General features: G+C 49.2%; 1 protein-coding gene across 6 annotated transcripts in view; it reads right to left on the bottom strand.

Moving 5' to 3' along the window:
* Nucleotides 1–20,043, bottom strand: part of FAM131A (family with sequence similarity 131 member A) — a 74,020-nt gene that overhangs the window by 20,177 nt on the left and 33,800 nt on the right. For all 6 annotated transcript variants that reach the window (XM_082224515.1, XM_082224517.1, XM_082224516.1 and 3 more), the window contains one exon: nt 3,478–3,571. In XM_082224515.1, coding sequence (XP_082080641.1) covers nt 3,478–3,571 — 94 coding nt within the window. The remainder of the gene's footprint in view (nt 1–3,477; nt 3,572–20,043) is intronic.

Below are 20,043 nucleotides of genomic sequence, written 5' to 3'. Positions count from 1 at the left end.
GCTGGTGCCAAACGTCTTGCTCTGCTTTTCTTTGGGCCAAATAAGTGAGGCTGAGAGGGGAGTCTTGTCACCTGGGCAGCCCAGGACCTCCAATCACACTGCCCAGGCTTGTGGCCTGGGGAGATCAATGCACTGCTGCTAATGCAGCGGCTTGACTTCGCTTTAGGAGGCACACTCCATTGTCTCTTGAGACACACAGTTGTGAACATCAATGCCACCTCGAGCTCCTTGGAGGGAAGTTGGGTTTTAAATTCAGAGGTTCTCAAACTGATCCACAGACCACTGGTGGTCCTCAGGTGTTTCAAGGGGTCTGTAGAACAGCTGATAAGATTGATAAATGACCCTGGATTTGGGGGTTTTTCTTTTCTGACAATGAAGATTCTGATTATTTTGCCCAAATACACCACTAAGGTCCTGGGCATAGGGCCTGTGGTATTCATAATAGGATACTGGTGGAGTGTACTGGTTTTTCCATTAAACTCTACTAGTTAGAGGCCTATCTCCGAAACTCAAGGCCCACAGTTTTCATAACGCAGCACTGGTTTTGAGGTTGCTGTCACCATTGAAGAGAAGATGTTTATTAAGCGGTCTGCACAGCCCCTAGGAAAGCGCTTTGAGAAATGCTGGCCTAATGTGTTTGGAATGATTTGATTTGGTGTTTTTCAGACTGTGTTCTATGAAATCCTAGGTTTTCTCGGAAGCCTATCAAGAGCCCAGAAGCTCAATAACGGTGGGCAAGATGCCCAAAAGGCCATTACAGATGTTCCACTGCAATGTTTGCCCATGGGAGAGTATGGGCACATTGAAGGAGGCCTCTCAAATGGGGGGGGGGGGGCAAACAGGTAAGCCCAACACCTCTGTTTATCCTCCAGTATTAACTGAAATTAGACCATGTTCCAGAATGCTAAAAAGAAGAAGAAGAAGGTACAGGGACTCTGGAGTATTGGCAGATGAATCCATCTGTGGCAAACCAATCTATGCAGAAAGGGTTTCCTGGGAGGTCTGAAGATGGGTGGTACAATTTTAAGAAAATTTGCATTCTTAGTAAAAACAATGGCAATATCATTAAAGTGCCAATGTGCCTCTGGGCTGTCTTCAAGGCAGGAAAATACGGTAACTACGAGGGGAAATCTTGCAGCCAAAAGCAGACTCTGGGAAAATGAAGGGCGCTAGGAAGGCAGCCATTTTGAACGTGTTGCCGCAAAATCTCCTGCGGCAACCTTAAGGGTAACAAATTGATGATGGCATAAGTGTTTGTGGCCTTGCTTGACATAGGACCATTGACAAATAGGTTATTGCAAAACAAAAGAGGAAATGCATTACCAAATAAAATAGGATGTAGATTTGTATGGGTTCATGACATTGATTTAAACAGAAATGCAATGCATCTCACCATCGTGGGGAAGAAGGTGACCATGTGAGCTGTTTGCATGCTCAGGAAGTCTCGCTCCTTAGCATTCTTTCTTTTTGCCCGTCAAATTGAGGACTGTGCCATGTAAGGTAAGATATATGATCATCCAATAGACAAGGGAGACAAACAGAGAACTCCTCCTGCCTTGAGGAAGTACCTGCGATGAGAGCAGAGTGGGAGGAGTGGGAGAATCTCACTCCTTATCTCATGGGTCTCTTGACGTGTGTCTGTCTGCAGAGGCCTTCCATGGCACACACGGAGTCCCACCCCCCTGCCGAAACTTGGCTTGAAATAAACTTTCTTTAGCCCATAGAAGTCTCTTTTCAAGACAAATTGTGGCACAGAGTCATTTCAAGGAGGGGTGTACAGCCAAGGAGTTGCAGCTACAATGTACATTTCACCATGGAGGCCGGCAATTATATTGGCAACATTCCCCGCAATCCAGTACAGATTTAATTTTGGATCTAATCTGCATATTACTATGGTGAGATAAAGGAGCTTTTCATTCTAATTATTGCATAGGGCTTCTGCCCACGTTAACTTCTAAAATAACCCAAGGGAGCCATGCTGGAGGAGACCCCAGCTCACTCCTTCATGCTAATCCTCCTCTCATTTCAGCTTGGGCTGCTGTGGGGAGGCAGATCAAAAGCAGGCAATGTATTTTATTACAGTGGCACCTCGCTTCTCAAACCCCTTGGGTCCCAAATGCCGAAAACCCGGAAGTAAGTGTTCTGGTTTTCGAACATTTTTTTGGAAGCTGACCATCCGATGTGGCTGTTGGCTATTGTTTCTGGGGTGCCTGCACCAATCAGAAGCTGCCCCTTGGTTTTTGAACATTTCGGAAGTCAAATGAGCTTCTGACATGGATTAAGTTTGACGCTTTAGTTTTTGCTATTTATTTTCCATTTTTGTTTTCGAGGCTTTTTCAGTTAATTTGTTTTTGTGAATGTGTGGAACCCAGTTCAGCTACTGGTTGGTTGGTTGTGTGACTGCGGAAATAGATAAAAGCTCCTCATCCAAACAATGACTATCACCAGTGCAGGTAAGTAAAAAAATTAATTTTAATTTTTATCATCTACAATACTGTCTTATTTATTTTATAGTACAGTACATTGATTATTGCTTTCATTTTATGGATCAATGGTCTCGTTAGAGAAAAAAATTCATGTTAAGTTGCTGTTTTAGGGGTTGTTTTTTAAAGTCTGGAACGGATGAATCCATTTTGCATTACTTTCTATGGGAAAGCATGCCTTGGTTTTGGAACGCTTTGGTTTCGGAACAGACTTCTGGAACAGATTAAGTTTGAGAACCAAGGTACCACTGTATTTGAAAGCCAAAGGGCTGGGACTTTCTTACTCACAAGCCACAAGACAGTCTTAATTCAAGGTTGTACTGGCTGTCCAATTCTTGAAAGCGGTGAAGGGGAACAGGGGGCAGCAAATTCCCTCCAGCACCCCTAATGATTGCAACTGAGACTTTGGCAGTGTACACAACATATATTTAAAGCACATCTCCGCCCCGCCCCAAGAACACTAATCTGTTAAGGGTGCTGGGAATGTACACTACAGTTTCCAGGATTCTCTGGGAATGAAATGTGCTTTAAATGTACGGTGTGTATCCACAGTATGTCTCTATTTTCAAGTAGGATTCAATCACATGCCGTCAAATTCAGTTTAGCACAGCTATAGTGGATTGGGACATCTTGCGCTAAAAATCCACTCCCCCCCCCCAAAAAAAAATAGTGTTTTTGCATTAAGGAAAGTGACAGGGAAATACTCTTTAAAGCGTTGGATTGTGCTTGCTTAGTTGTGTAATCTCCCTGTAAGTAAATCAGGATGGGTGCTCAGTAAACAAGACACCTGGAAGCAGCACATCAAGTAGGAAAGTTGAGCCAGTAGGATTCAATGAGTTTTACTCTTGCCTTATTGTTGCTTGGATGCTGCTAGTTGCTCTGAGCTTCCACTGGGAAAGAAATACAGAGCGTACAGTGACTGAAATGAGGCCCAGTGTGTTGTTTCCCCCAGAAATGGAGACACTCTCATCAAACTCCATTCCTAGTCACTTACCGTGCAATGAGGACCGGGCAAGGGCCGCGATTTCTTGGATGGTGAGTGCTCGCCGGGACTTGGGTAACATTTCGACAGTGTCTTCAACATTTACCTTCAAGAGAAAAGGACAGTGAGGTCAGAGGTTGCCTCAAACAGGGCTCAGACAGTTGTCTAGTTGTAGGGTATGTGTGTGTGTGACCCTCCCTGTGCGTCTGTGTATAGCGTGGTTCATTTTTCCATAGAGCTGAAGGAGGACATTCTACGGAATTCAAACTGTTATACAATAAAATGCAATGTGTAAAAAATAAAAGCAGCAATAAAAATATACTTTAATATCATGCAGCATCTAGCTCAGTGCATTGCAATTTGCAGCAAAATCAATGGCAGGCAGAAAAACCATTAAGTGGCCTGGCAAGACTACTAGCAATTTCAGACTGGTCTGCAGAGAGGGGTAGTTTGAGAACCACTGGACTAAGCCTCACCAACAACTCCAGAAATAAAAAATTCTGGTAGCTGGGTGGACCTTGGGGGTGGAGCCAGAATACTCTGGGGGGTGGGGTGGCTTTAAAAAAAAGAGTAAAGGACCCCTGGATGGTTAAGTTTAGTCAAAGGTGACTATGGGGCTGTGGTGCTCATCTTGCTTTCAGGCCGAAGGAGCTGGCGTTTGTCATGTGGCCAGCAGGACTAAACCACATCTGGTGCAACAGAACACCATGATGGAAGCCACAGCGCATGGAAACGCCATTTACCTTCCCGCTACCATGGCACCTATTTATCTACTTGCACTGGTGTGCTTTTTGAATTACTAGGTTGGCAGAAGCTGGGACAGAGCAACAGGAGCTCACCCCGTCACTGGGATTTGAATCGCCAAACCAAGAGGCTTAGTGGTTTAGACCACAGCACCACACGCATCCAGGGTACCAGGAAGTAGGGGTGCAGTCCAGTGCAAAAGTTTCTTGTTTGCCTAAAGTGTACATCTTTGGATTTTTTTAAAAAAAGAAATGTTGGTTCAGCAACAGCCCCAAAGAAAAAGTCCCCAAATCAAAACTTGACCTGGTCCTAGTTTTGTTTATTTGGGTCAGCTGCTAATTGTATTTATGAGCCACATTCAATACCAAGTGGACCAACCAATTACAAAAGAAAGATCTTAATCACTTTAGCTGATTGATCAACAGGTTAAATTTAAGGACCAAAACCTCACCCATACTTGCTACAGGGGTGCACCAGAATAGCACAAGGAGAAATAAATAAACATGTTGTGAACCCTTGGCCCCATTGATTAAAATTTGCCTTTGCTAAGCAAAGCAGAGCCTTGATTAATTCACCAATTGAAGCTTTAATTGATTAATCTATTAATTAAACTGCTTAAAGGTCGTAACCCTGTTTAAAATACATAAATCTGAATATACAGTTCTGCATCCGCTTCACTTCCCTGAGACGATCCACAGTGGCAGGGTTAACAGGGTTTCGTTTCATTTAGATCAGAAGAGCCCTGTGAGACTTAAGCTGTTTTTGTAATATCAATATACAGATGTACAAGCACAGCTTACTGGAAGCGAATGAGCTCCTACACTCAACAGATCTCCAGGGAACAGCTGTTGCAGCCCCTCCACAAGGCTGCCCACCCAGTTTCAGCTAACTCCAGCTTAGACCAAGGATAGCCTAAATGCTGCTCTCTGGATGTTCTGAACTACGGGACTGCCTCTCCTGGTATGCCCCGCGAAGGACCTTAAGGTCCACAAATGACAACCCTTTGGAGGTCCCAGGTCGCAAGGTGGTTAGATTGCTCTCAACTAGTGCCAGGGCCTTTACAGTACTGGCCCCGACTTGGTGGAACGCTCTGTAAGCGTTTACACAACTGAACAGCAGAGAACCTGCACAAGCAACGCTGACACAAAACCCCACATATATTAAGTAAAATAGAAACATCACCACCCAACTCCACCCGACCCATCTCTCCCTCCCTCCACCTCTTTTCCCCTATTCTTCCTAATGTCTCAACAAATGAAACAGATTTGTAAAAAAAAAAAGGTTACATGGAGAAAAAAATACGAGAGAGAGACATTGCACATACCTTTGTAAATCAAGAAAATCTTTTTTAAAAATACATTTAAAAACCTCTCCAAGGACGGAGAGTCCATGTCCACAACTTCCTGAGGGAGACCGTTCCACTGTTCTTTACACTGCTCTTTACTGTTCTTACTCAATTGCACTGCTAACTACTTAGTTTAATAAGTTCAAGTAAACGGATGAACTCGATCCAAAGTTAGCAGCTTCTCAAATTTCAATAGTCATCCAAACCCTTATTGGCCCCCTGCTGCTCCCTTGCCTCTTAGCACCCTCTAGATAATCTCACTACCCACCAGGGGACAGTACCACCCACTCTGGGAAGCTCTGCTCCAAAGGGTGTCCCCTTCTGAAGGCAATCAGGAAAAAGATTTCGCTAGTGATTAAGGATCTTTGAGTTTCTTCTGTCAATTCCAGGCACACTCACTGAAAGTTTATCATGGATCAGCTTAACAAAAGTTGACCAGCCAGCAAAAATATGTGTTATCGTTAGGCAAAGGCAAAGGTAACCTTCCCGCCGCAGCGGTACCTATTTATCTACTTGCACTGGTATGCTTTTGAAGTGCTAGGTTGGCAGAAGCTGGGATAGAGCAAAGGGAGCTCATCCCGTCACAGGGATTCAAACCGCCAGCCTTCCGATCGGCAAGCCCAAGAGGCTTAATGGTTTAGCTGAGTGGAAAAGGTAAATAGACACCAGCACACCTTCACATGCAAGAGGGGAGAATGGGGATGCGCTCAGAGCACGGTCAGGAGACTTAACCCACTGCCCATTTAATCCATGGACAAGTGACCTAGTGGTCACAGCAGCTCCTCCCAGTTGGTCTGGCCCCAATGAAGCCGTTGATAGGACTGAAGGTCCCTGACTTCCCAGTGCTGCCTAAGCCTCCTCCCTCGGTTCCTTCCCCAGCAGCCTAAGGCTCTGTCATCTTGTCTCTCCTTGCTCTGCCCTCTTCATTTCTCTGTGTGTTCTGGGAGACCAGGGGAGAGGGGAGCTGGTCACAGCAGGAGAGACGGATCCCCTGGATTCTTCAGCAGGCTGCCTCATCTGTGTCAGCTGGCCCCTTTCCTCTCCTGCCTCTGAGTCTGGACTGCCCTCTGCCCAAAAAATTACTCCAGGGACCGATGCAAAAACTGTCCATAACAATTGGTGGCAAAATCCAAGATTTTCATGTAGATGGGAGTCAGCGCCACAAGTGTGTCCATCCCACACTTTCACACCCAACCCCAAAATGGGGGAAGGGGGGATCCTTAACAGTCCATTTAGGACTAAGCATGCTCAGAGGGCACAGAATTCTTCCTGACTGCGAGGGGTGGTGTGAGAGAGAATGGAAAATCAGTGACAAGGGGGAATGGAATGGAGTGGCTGAAGATGTCAAGAGAACAACACTCCACACTGCCACAACTTAATAATATTACTGTACATGTCTCTTTGGAGAGTTGCATAAGTTTTTTTTAAAAAAATGACAGGTCCCTGACCCCGGGTAGATTACGATTTAAATTTTGACAATGGAAAGGACAACAGAAGGAGGGCCAGGAGAGGAGAGGAGAGGAGAGGAGAGGAGAGGAGAGGAGAGGAGAGGAGAGGAGAGGGAAGGATAAATTACAGCATGATGTTCACAGAACTGAACTGGGGATGGTTCCCTTCCTGCGTATAAGCACCCTGCTGTTTCAAAGCAGCCCAAGAAGATGGAGTGGGTGGCTGCTCAGCTTGATGTGCAGAAAGTAGCAAGGAAAGGAGCCGAGGTGCTCTGTGTTTGTACCTGCCAAGCTGCCAGTCCCTGGGGTGGAGAGACAGCTGGGTATAATGCACAAGGCACTGTGATGATTTTTATCGGGGACCGCAACGGAAACAAGACACCTACTCTCTCTGTGTGTGTGGCAGAACGATTGAGGATGATGGAAGGGAAAACAGAAAGCACAATAATGGGTAATGCTTCAGTCATTAAAGTATCTTGACACACGGGCCCTGGAAGAAGCGTCTGCAGTGGTGCAGAGAAGGCTTAGCAAAAATGAAGCTAAGCCGTGCATCTCTCTCTTGTGTGGAACGAGATGGTGCCCACCCTCTGTCTGGGAAGAACAGCTCAGGGGTTGAAACTTGTGGAGCCAAGGTTTGGGTCAGCTCAAACCCATAAGACAAGAGTGCCTTAATAATCTGTAGCAAAAGAACAGAATAGGGTGCAAACGCTACAGACAGCTGCCTTCTGCGGCATTAGCTACCCTTCCCAATTTGGTCTTGTTACGGAAAATTCCGGGTGCGGAGTTGCACAGCCACCCGGCTCGTCGGACTAGGTCCGCGGGTCCTTGCGGAGGAAAAAAAGGAACTCAGCCGGACACAGGAGCAAACTACGAAGATCCGAGTTTATTGCGCAACAGGTTCAAAATGGCATTGAACCCCGAGTATGGGGTGACACAAACTTTTAAAAGTTCCCTCCATGACCCAGAATACAGTGCAAGAAACGTCATGAATACATTATGGGAAGGTCATGTTTCGTGGGTTACATCATGAATACATTACACACGTCATGAATATCTCAGGGAAAGGTGGGGTTACACTGATTTACATTTGAGGGAAGGGAGGGGTGGAATATGCAGAGCGAGGGTCATACACGAATATACATTTCATGAGTACCGGTGGCGGTGGGACAATGGGTTACTGATATGCACCGTCTACCACCTGGTATTGCCTGGAGGAAGGGCTGGGCAGAACGATCTGACGGGATTAAGGAGCTCCTGTGTACGTGACTTGCCGTCTCAGGGATTATGGAGTCGGGTAACATCATGGAGTCCTGGGGAAACTGAGTCGAATGACACCAAGAGCGAGAAAATTGGAGCTGTGGTTGATTTTATATGAATTTTGAAAGGTTCTTATGGCTCTCAGCCTGTTCCGTAGCTTAGATCAAAAGCGGAAGCAGAATGTATCCATTCTTGTAGAAATGGATACATTGTAACAGGGGTTTGACAGTTTTACGAGGTCGGGAGTTTCGGTTCTATTGTTCTCGCCGTGGGGGGCCGTCAGCAGCTCGTCAGGAGGTTAAATGAGGCGTGCAAGAGCTCCCTGAGCTAGCTCCTGCAAGACGAATGCATGGCTGTGATTGGCCAAAACGCGGCCATAGGAATAAGCGGAGAAGGGAAACACTCGGTCTACTCGTTCTAAGTATGGAGCGCAGATAGGCATAGGAAAGCATAGGGAATATATATATATATTCGAGCTTATTTCGCTCGGGAAAGGGTCTGGGGGATAGTGTGGTGCTTGTGCAACGGTGGAGGGGTTTGAGGGTGGGTGTGCGGTGGCACCCTTGAGGTCATCGCCTCGGACAGTCAAGAAGGAGGGGGGGAAATAGGCACCCCCCCCTCAGTCCGTATCAGTCCCCCATTCGGAGATAGATTTGCATTAAAGTTCTGCAAGAACTTGCAAATCCTTTCTCCGCACCATTTGAGCACTAAATTTCGGTGATCTCATATTCACCTTCTCCCAAATGTCTCATCTGTACATAGTCTGGGAAAGTGGGAGCATGTCGGGAGCGGGAATAGGCTCGAAGAGGAAAAGAGCTAGCAGGAGCAGAATGTCGGAGGAGAGAGCAGCAAGGGGTAATACAGTGCATAGTGCAACATAAGATAGAGATACAAAGAAAAACAGTTAAAATAATGAACAACACGACTTTCAATAGTTGTCTGAGCCATCCCAGCTTGGGCAACCATCCCCACAAATCCACATCGGATAGCCCCTCATGCTGGATGTGGTGGAGCTTCCCTGCTAGTTCGTGAATGTTATTTAAATGTCCAGTTATATTTAAGGTCTGGTCAGTCACGTATGTGCAGCACTCTGTGCCTATTAATGCGCAGGTGCCTCCTTGACTGGACAAGAGGAAGTCTGTCGCGATCCTCGTCTGTAGGCTCAATTGTCTTACCTCAGATAGTTCCGTCATGAGAGAGTCTGTGATCTGGGTCGCCTCTTGCATGAACTTAAGGAGGATGTCGGTGAGTCGGAGAATATCCACGTGGTTTGAACCGGCACCGTAGGCGGGGAAAAGCGCTCGGCCCACGGTCTCTCCATTCGCAGTGACGTCTGACAGGTCTGACAGCTCTTTCTGTTCCCTCTTATTTCTTTGTCTTCCGGGGGGTAGGTGTGGGACTATCCTAATTCCAGGAACGATGTAGCCGACAAAGCAGGATCCGGACATGTGTGGGCTCACCCATGTGTATGCGCGATGTCCACATACCCAGAATAAGCCGCTGAGGTAAGACTCCATTCTGCCGGAAGCAAAGGTTTGTAGCAGCATGGAGTCCGTGGCTTGGGGCTTCCAGTCTAAGGGGTGTCCAACGACGACGGCCCAGGCGGTGGTGAGGTTAGGAAAAGTCCGGGGACCCCTAGCGTTGGTGACGGTGATTAGTCCAGTTGATAGGATTTCGAGAGTGTAGGTACACGTACTGGACCCAATGAAGGTTCCTTCTCCGGAGAAGCGGCGGCAAAGGGGTCCCTTTGTAGGGCCTGTGAGGTAGAGGTACTGATGTGTCAAGTTGAGCGCGGTTAGATTCCAGGACGTAACGTTTCCGGAGCGGAATTGTTCCAAAGTCACTGGTACTGGGACAAGTGGGAGGCTCTGCTGGAGGTGACTGGGTGCGTGTGCACAGATCCAGCAGTCTGGGTAGGGTGCTTCCTTCGCCACCTGGCTGAGAAGCCTAATGTAGGAATTTTGCTCCCAGGAAGAAAGGAGGTCCTCTCCCGGGAGCGCGGAGTCCAGGCCGAATTGTCTAGGTGCGGTACCGACTGGGTGAAGTGGGTCGGTGGTATTTAATAGCTGTCGGTCTCTGGCAATTCCGCCGCATCTCAGGGGTCCAACGTGATCCCAGGAAGGGGGGCGTGAAGGGTGTATGGGATGGTGCCAACCTTCCAGATATTCGGCCCCTTTCCACTCACGAGTGACCCCAAGGTTCCATAAGCAGCAGAACCGCCGTAGGCAGAGACCTTGAAGTTGAGGTTTCCGGGTCCGTGGGGTGGAGAGGAGACACTGGAACCCAAAAATCAAGTTTCCAGAGGGGCGGTTGGAGTCCGTGTAAGCGTGAGAGGCCCCTCCTATCTCGACTTCGGTCCAGTTTGGGCTTTGCGTGATCTCCCCACCTTTGTATAGGAGATAAGTCCCGTTATGGCACGTCAGGCGGTAGGAAGAATGGTCTAGAGTAAGGGCAGCAGATCCAATGCGGCGTAGGTCCTTGTTTCGGATGAACAGTTCCCAGTATTCGTCATTGGTGAGTCGGGGTACTAGAGAATGGCGCAGCAGGGTCCGAGACTCAGGAAGGCAAAAGTCAAAGTCCCCCATTCGGTCAGGGTTAGACCTTCCCCCTGTCTCGACCTCGTGATATTCCAAGAAATGATAGTCCGTTTGCAATCCCGTACAGTGGTCTGATGAGGTAGACATGGTCCTGGATAAGGCAGCGAGAAGAAGGGCGATGTAGGCAAGACCCATGGCGGGTGTGCGCGTGGGGGGAGAGATAACTTGCAAGTGGTTAGACGAAGGCATCAGGTGAACTGCCAAGAAATGCGGCTGTCAACGGAACTGCCAGGTGGAGTGGTGACGTAGGGTGTTGTCAACCGGAGCTGTCAGATGAAGCAGGATGAAGCGATGATGTAGAGAGCTGTCAAACGAGCTGTCAGATGAAGCAGGATGAAGTGATGATGTAGAGAACTGTCAGGCAGAGCTGTCAGATGAAGCAGGATGAAGCGATGATGTAGAGAGCTGTCAAACGAGCTGTCAGATGAAGCAGGATGAAGTGATGATGTAGAGAACTGTCAGGCAGAGCTGTCAGATGAAGCAGGATGAAGCGATGATGTAGAGAGCTGTCAAACGAGCTGTCAGATGAAGCAGGATGAAGCGATGATGTAGAGAGCTGTCAAACGGAGTTGTCAAACGCGTTTGAGACGTAACTTGAGAGCGTCGGTGTCAGGGACGATCTCGGATGTCCAGTTGGGTGTCGTGGTGTCTGGTCCGGTCTGTTGAGCCCGACCTTGGCCCCGATCTGCGGGTCCGGTCTGTTGAGCCCGATCTTGGCCCCGATCTGCGGGTCCGGTCTGTTGAGCCCGATCTTGGCCCCGATCTGCGGGTCCGGTCTGTTCGTCGTCGTCGTCGATGTACGAGGTCGGTGGTGTGGGAGGGGTCGAGAAGGTGAAGTCCTCGCCGGGGTTTTCTTCCGTCTCTTGAGGGGGTGGCGCAGCCTTACACCTCGTGTGATGGATCCACGAATTCTTCTCCCCTACCTTTACAGCGGTCGGTGATGTGAGTAGGATTTGGTAGGGGCCCTCCCAGGCGGGTTGAAGGGGTTCCTTTTGATAAACCTTGACGAGGATCCAGTCGCCGGGATTGAAGGGGTGGGCTTGCACGTCGATGGGCAGGTTCTGTCCCTCGATGGCCGCGTATTGGTGGAGGCGTTGTAGTTGTGTCTGGAGCTGAATAACATAGTTAGTAAGTTCTGCTTCCCCTAGTTCGAGCTCCGAAAGGGGAAATAGGGTATTATAGACGGGAGGGGGTCTCCCGAATAGGAGTTCGTACGGAGATAGTTTCAAGGGTCCCGTGGGGGCACTTCGTATATTGTGGAGAACTAATGGGAGTGCATTTACCCACTTTAGCCCAGTAAGTCTACAGAGTTTTCCAAGTTGTGTTTTAATTTCTTGGTTCATGCGCTCTACTTTGCCAGAAGATTGTGGGTGATAGGGTGTATGGAGATCCCATTTTATTTGTAGAGCCTTTGTGACCGATTGCACTATTTGTGCCGTGAAATGGGTTCCTCTGTCGCTGTCTAGGCGGCGGGGAATTCCAAACCGGGGAATGATGTCCTGCAGGAGGGCTCTGGCTACCACTGAGGCGGTTGGTTTTCTACAGGGAAATCCTTCTACCCAGGAAGAGAGTTTATCTATTATAATGAGGACGTGCTTAAAGCCTTGGCAGGGTGGTAAGTCGATAAAGTCCAGTTGTAGGCTTTCGAAGGGGACGAATGCCCATAGTCTGGCGCCCGGAGGTGCTCTGGGTTGTCTTTTGGGGTTGTAGGAGTTGCAGGTAACACAGTTCTTAGAGGCTGTGGTGGCTGCGATTGCCAAGCCCGGTGCGTACCAAGATCTCTTTACATGTTCTATCAGTCTCCCTTTTCCCCAATGCGTTTGTTGGTGGAGAACCCTCACCAATTTTGAAACCCATGTTTTTGGAAGAACGGGTCTGCCATCGGGGAGGACCCAAACGTTATTTTGTTGGACTGCACCCACTGAACGCCAGAGAGTCTTTTCTTCCTCGGGGGCTTCTTTGTAAATCTGTGTCGGATCTACGTTAAATGGGACCTGTAGGGCTTGGAACTCTGATTCTTGGTTGGGAGGGCGGAGTGCGGCTGCTTGAGCCGCGTGGTCTGCCCGTCGGTTGCCTCTCGAAACTGGGTCCCTTCCCCGGGTATGTGCTTTACAATGCACAACTGCGATCGCACTGGGCATGTGGATAGCGGCCAATAGTCTCTCCACTAGGGCGGCGTGTGAAATTTTGGAGCCCGCAGCTGTTCAGAAGCCCCTTTGTAGCCAGATTTGACCAGTGGTGTGGACCAAGCCGAAACAATATTTACTATCCGTGTAGATGGTAGCCCGCTTACCCTCGCTGAGTTCGCAGGCGCGTATGAGCGCTATTAGTTCTGCTGCTTGGGCGCTATATTGTGGGTTGATGGGGTTAGATTCTAACACTTCAAATTCCGAAACTACGGCATATCCTGTTTTCCTCTCCCCTTCTACAACCTTGGAGCTGCCATCTGTGTATAGTACAAGGTCCGGGTTTTCTAAAGGTATGTGATCCAGGTCTTCCCTGGGTTTCTCGGCTTGGCGGACTATTGTGGCACAGTCATGATGTGGGGTGCCATCATCCGGGAGAGGTAATAAGGTGGCTGGGTTTAGGGAATTTACTCGCTTGATCGTGACGTTCGACGGGGTCAATAGGAGGGCTTCATAGCGGTTGAGGCGGGAATTTGAGAAGTGATGGCATCCCCTTAGGGTAAGGAGGGTTGAGACAGAGTGAGGCACATGAATGGTAATCTCATGTCCTAAAACTGTTTCTTGAGCCTTTTCTAGGAGGATTGCGGCGGCGGCAATGGCTCTTAGGCAACTGACTGCCCCTTTCGCGGTGTTGTCCAATTGCAAACTATAATAGGCCACTGGCCTTTCTTGGTCTCGGAATGGTTGGGTTAGGACACCGGAGGCTACCCCCATTTGTTCGTGGATGAACAGGTTAAAGGGGATGCGATAATCCGGTAGTCCTAGTGCAGGGGCAGATCTCAATTCCCGTTTTAGTCTTTCAAAGGATTTATAGGCTTCTTCTTCCCAGACCAAGGTGTCCGGGTGGTCTTGGCGGGTCATGAAAGTTAAGGGCTTTGTGATTTCGCTGTAACCGGCAATCCATGCTCGGCAAAAGCCTGCCATCCCAAGGAAGCCGCGCAACTGTCGTTTAGTCTTTGGGAGGGGAATTTTTGTGACGGCTTCTATTCTGTCAGTGGCTAAACTCCGGGTACCTACTCCTAGGATGTGCCCGAGGTACTTCACTTCCTGTTTGCAATATTGAAGCTTTTTTGGGGATACTTTGTGTCCTTTCTTCGCTAATTCAGACAGGAGGTGTTTTGTGTCAACTTTACATGCCTCCTCACTAGTGGAACACAATAAGAGGTCGTCTACGTAGAGAAGGAGGGCGGAGTTAGCCGGTAAACGTATGTCTTCTAAATCTTGATGTAGCACTGCGGAGAAGATTGCGGGCGACTCCACATAACCTTGGGGCAGTCTTGTCCACGTTAACTGACTGGGTCCCCAGGTGAAAGCAAAGAGGAATTGGCTGGCAGGGTCTAGAGGTATACTAAAGAAGGCGGAGCATAAATCCGCGGCGGAATACCACGTTGTCTCCGCTGGAATGGCATTTAAAAGAGAGTTTGGATTGCCCACCACAGGGTGGCGGGGTATGACGAACTGGTTCACTAGTCTTAGGTCTTGGACAAAACGATATCGGACAGGGGCTCCTTCCACTGAGGGTTTTTTTACTGGGAGTACTGGGGTATTACAAGGCGAAGCGCATGGGACTAGGATACCCTTTTGGAGGAAATCTTCGATCATTGGGGTTAACCCTTCGATGGCCTCTTTGGGCAAGGGGTATTGTTTGGTGCAAGGGAAGGGCAGGTCGGTCCGGTAAGTAATTTTAACCGGGGTGGCCGAGATTAGAAGTCCCACTGAAGTTGATTCAGTGCCCCACAGAGAGGCGGGCAACTCCCTCTCTAATTCTGGGGGAAGTTCGGGAAACTGTTGGTCCGATTTCGCTTCCTGTATGATGCCCTGGAAAGTGGTGACGGAGTCTTCGGGCATGTAGAGGTAGATGCCATCCGCGGAGCACTTTATGGTGGCGTTAAGTTTGCAAAGGAGGTCCCTACCGAGGAGGTTCACGGGGCTGCTGGTTAGGAGAAAAGTATGTTCTGCTAGTAGGGGTCCGAGGGTAACCTTGGCTGGTTGTGAGAGTGGGCACGTACGGGGTATCCCATCCAGTCCCATTACCTTTTTTGTTACTGTCCCTGGTAGTAGATGGCTGTCAGTTAGGGTGGAATATGTGGCCCCCGTGTCTAGTAAGCACTGGTAGGGATGACCATCAATCTCAATAGTGCAAACAGGATCTTCCGATGACAACGTTAACATGGGACAAATGGTTTGGGTAGGGCTGGGATCCCCTTCTGGTTGTCAGTAGTTAACTTGATCGTCAGGTGGTGGCTGGTTTGGGGGGTGTAGGGGAGGAGCGGTGGCATCTGCCCACGGGTGTGTAGGAGTATTTATGGTCGGCATTAGAGTTCGTGGGCCCGGTTGAGGTCGTTGAGGCTGGGGTGTTGGGTTCGAGGATATTTGCGGAGGATAGGCTGTCGGTTGGTGAACTGCGTATCCCTGAGTTAGATTGCGTTGTGGGGGGAGAGGGGGTTGGTTCGCTCGTGCAGGGAATGGTTTCGGATCCTGTCCCCCGTAGGATGATGTGTTAAGATAAGGGCAGAACCTTTTTATGTGTCCCTCCTGCCCGCAATAGTAGCATCCTCCATTGGTCGGTCCCCATTGCCTGTAGGGATTGGGCGGTCCTCCTCCCCGGACCCCCTTTCCTCGGTGGAAGCCTCTATTTCGGTTAGGATCTTGGGTAGCTTCCATACTTAAGGCCAAGATCTGTTCTGTCTCTGTTTTTGTTTCTTTCCGTTTTCTCTCGTCTCTGGAGTTATAAACGGATTTGGCGATAGATAAGATCTCACTAATACTTTTCCCATCGTAACCAATCTGTAGATTTAGGGCCTTCCTAATGTCTGGACAGGCTTGGTCCTTGAAGAAACCCTTGACTATCACCTCATGTTGGGAATTTTCAGGGTCTATCCCCCCCCAAGTTTTGATGGCGGAGACCAGCCTCGTATAGTAATCGGACGGGTGTTCGTTCGGCCCCTGCATTACTGTTTGGACCTTGGTCCAGTTAACGGTGCGCTGTCCGGCCGCCTTTACACCATCCAAGATGGCTTTCTTAAACAGGTTCAAGCACCAGATCCCATCCGTGGTGTTGTAGTCCCATGTGGGTTCCACCCGGAGGCACTGCGCTGAGAGAGCCTCCACATCTTGGGGTCGTCCCCTCTGGTAATCTGGCGATTCCATTGCTTCCCCAGCCTTGGCTATAATGTCTGCTTTTTCTGCCTCGTTGAATAGGGCATTCAATAGGACGTGGACATCTGGCCAAGTGGGGTTGTGGGTAGAGAAGATGGCGCTAATCTGCCGGTGGCATTTATCAGGGTCGTCCCTTAGAGAGGGCATCTGGTTTGACCAAGTTACGAGGTCAGAGGTGTAGAAGGGGTGGTGTGTATAAACCATTCTCGGCGGCCCATCAGGTCGGAGAGGTGGTATTGGTAAGGCTCTTAAAGGCATTTGGACCGCAGTAGAGGTTACGGTTGAACTCACTTGGTCGGAAGTCCCTGGGGCCTCCGCATTCTGACCTAGGGTTTGTGCTGTGGGCTCATGAGGCGCTGAAGGGATAGTTTTCTTTTTAGTTTGGATGGGGTCCTCTATAGAGTTGCGGGATATTAGATGGTGGGTTTTTATCTTGGCTTGACTGGGGTCCCGCTGGTCCTTTCTAGCCTGTAGTCTCGTAACTCTTTTATTTTCGTTCTCTTGTGCCCCTTCATCCCCTGTTTCTTCGCCACTACTTGAACTGTCGCTGTCGCTAGGGGCAGGTGGTGTTGGTCTCCCGTAGTAGAAGGGAACCAGGGCTTGCTGCGCATCGTCATCTGCGATGTGCCCCTCATATGGGGGGGGCATGGGCTGTCGTCCGGGGTTCATTATAGGTAATTGGTACGAGGCTGTACCTTCTGAAGCTTGGAGTAACCCCCTTACGGTCTTAAAGGTAGCCCAGTATTCTAGTTGGCGAGGTTTTTCTTCCATTAAGTAATTTTTTAGGTGGTTCATACGTTCTTCATTAAAGGAGCCTCCCGGCGGCCAGCGTAGTTCTGACTTGGAAGAGGAGGTGCTAGCGGGCCAGATCTCAGTGCAGAGTTCCTCTAGTTTTCGTTGGGATAATAGCTTGTGGCCAGGGATGGACTTCCAATACATGATGACAAATTGGAGAGGGGAGTCAGGGTCCTTCTGAGATTTGGATGGCTTTCTTGAAGCCTTCCTCCCAGAGTGAGCCCGCTCGTGTTTAGAAGCCTGGGTACCCATTTATGATTCACACGTGTCTAGACAGAAAGGGGAAAGAAAGGTTCGGTAAGGGTTGGTATACCTAGGGGATTGGTATGCCTAATGTGAGGATATATAGTAAAGCGGGGTCTTTAGTTGCTTGGCAACTTTCTTAGTGGGGTTTTAAAGAGCTCTAGCTATCCGGTCCTTATGTTCCCTTTCCTATTTCTTTAATTACTTATTCCCTTATAACCTTTTAACCTGGGGTCTCTTTTCCACTCTGCCGGTCCCGCCCAATTCCTCATGGGCTATCCCTCCTGGCAACCTCCTACCTATCGTCACACTCTCAGGAAAAGGGGCCCTACTGAACGCCCGCGTATTGCGGTGCCAGATCGGGTAGTCCCTGGACAGGATTTGAACGGAAAATCCCCCTTGCTTTCGGAAGCGGGCTCACGCACGATACACGTGTTACGTGGCCCGACCGGTGCGGCTGGGATTGATTGATAGGAAAGCAAGACCCCTTCCTGCCCCCTCCGTAAGGGCGCTCGGGAAGTTCGGAAAAGGAACTCCAACCCCTTGCTTTCGACTGAGATGCCCGTTGCAGAGAGTCGGCTGTCTTTCCAAGCCGGGTCTCTCCGTCTTACTTTCGGACTCTCAATCGGTGCGGCTGGCTGGAGAATTTGAGAAAAGGAGATAGAGCTCAGAACCCCCCTTTTCGGGTTGAGCGGTGGTCCACGATCTCTCTTGTCCCTTGGACCAGGAGACAGGTGAGAAGAAACGATAGAGAGGAGGGCAGAGAATTCGGTTGCCAGGAGACTTCCACCCCTTCCCACCAGTGCACTGGATTTTCCCTTTTCCTTATACTCACGCGTCTTCTAAGACGTTCCGATCCCGGGATCGACGAATAAGCCGGCTGGATCCCTTTGCTCCCCGGCTGAATTCCTGGGACTTCCGATTACCGCCCGGGAGATGGCCGGAGGTCCAAAAGGGTCTTCCCAGGCAAAACGGCCTGGAGCCGGCTGAAGATTTCGGGGCCCCCGGTCAACACCCGGGAGAACCGCTCAAGTCCCTGTTCGGGCGCCAAACTGTTACGGAAAATTCCGGGTGCGGAGTTGCACAGCCACCCGGCTCGTCGGACTAGGTCCGCGGGTCCTTGCGGAGGAAAAAAAGGAACTCAGCCGGACACAGGAGCAAACTACGAAGATCCGAGTTTATTGCGCAACAGGTTCAAAATGGCATTGAACCCCGAGTATGGGGTGACACAAACTTTTAAAAGTTCCCTCCATGACCCAGAATACAGTGCAAGAAACGTCATGAATACATTATGGGAAGGTCATGTTTCGTGGGTTACATCATGAATACATTACACACGTCATGAATATCTCAGGGAAAGGTGGGGTTACACTGATTTACATTTGAGGGAAGGGAGGGGTGGAATATGCAGAGCGAGGGTCATACACGAATATACATTTCATGAGTACCGGTGGCGGTGGGACAATGGGTTACTGATATGCACCGTCTACCACCTGGTATTGCCTGGAGGAAGGGCTGGGCAGAACGATCTGACGGGATTAAGGAGCTCCTGTGTACGTGACTTGCCGTCTCAGGGATTATGGAGTCGGGTAACATCATGGAGTCCTGGGGAAACTGAGTCGAATGACACCAAGAGCGAGAAAATTGGAGCTGTGGTTGATTTTATATGAATTTTGAAAGGTTCTTATGGCTCTCAGCCTGTTCCGTAGCTTAGATCAAAAGCGGAAGCAGAATGTATCCATTCTTGTAGAAATGGATACATTGTAACAGGGGTTTGACAGTTTTACGAGGTCGGGAGTTTCGGTTCTATTGTTCTCGCCGTGGGGGGCCGTCAGCAGCTCGTCAGGAGGTTAAATGAGGCGTGCAAGAGCTCCCTGAGCTAGCTCCTGCAAGACGAATGCATGGCTGTGATTGGCCAAAACGCGGCCATAGGAATAAGCGGAGAAGGGAAACACTCGGTCTACTCGTTCTAAGTATGGAGCGCAGATAGGCATAGGAAAGCATAGGGAATATATATATATATTCGAGCTTATTTCGCTCGGGAAAGGGTCTGGGGGATAGTGTGGTGCTTGTGCAACGGTGGAGGGGTTTGAGGGTGGGTGTGCGGTGGCACCCTTGAGGTCATCGCCTCGGACAGTCAAGAAGGAGGGGGGGAAATAGGCACCCCCCCCCTCAGTCCGTATCAGTCTCATCCGCAAATTTCATGAGCATCCCCTGAATTCCTTCATCCAAGGTGCTTATAAAGATGAGGAACAACAACGGTGTCAGGGAAGAACCCTGCAGCCACCCCTCTTGTCACTTTCCCCCTGGATTATGAGGAACTGTGAGTGAGTGAGCACTCTTTGCATTCGGTCAGTCAATCCACTACAAACCCGCTTAACAGCTACCTCGTCCACTCGACATTTTACCAGCTCTTCCACAAGAATATCATGGGGAGGGGGCTTTGTCAAAAGCCTTACTGAAATAGAGATACACTACGCCTACAGCGTTCCCCCGATCCACCAAGCTTGTAACTCTATCAAGAAAAGAAACGAGATTTATCTGGCATGACTTGTTTTTGAGAAACCCGTGCTGGGTTTTAGTAGTCACAGCATCCTTTTCTAAGTGCTCACAGACTGACTTACAATTTCTTACTACTCATTTCCTCCCAGTTTTCAACATACAAAATACTTGATGGTTCTCCTCCTCTAACCAACAGCCGTGTGCTTGAACGTAAGAGACAAGCTAGACATGAGAACTGTGATGCATAAATAAAAAGCTTTCAGGTCTGATTAAACTTTGCAGCCAGAGGGAGAGTTGATCCA

Source organism: Podarcis vaucheri, assembly GCF_965113315.1.
Source record: "Podarcis vaucheri genome assembly, chromosome: 5".
Classification (NCBI taxonomy): domain Eukaryota; kingdom Metazoa; phylum Chordata; class Lepidosauria; order Squamata; family Lacertidae; genus Podarcis; species Podarcis vaucheri.
This window is presented reverse-complemented; position numbering and strand designations above follow the sequence as displayed.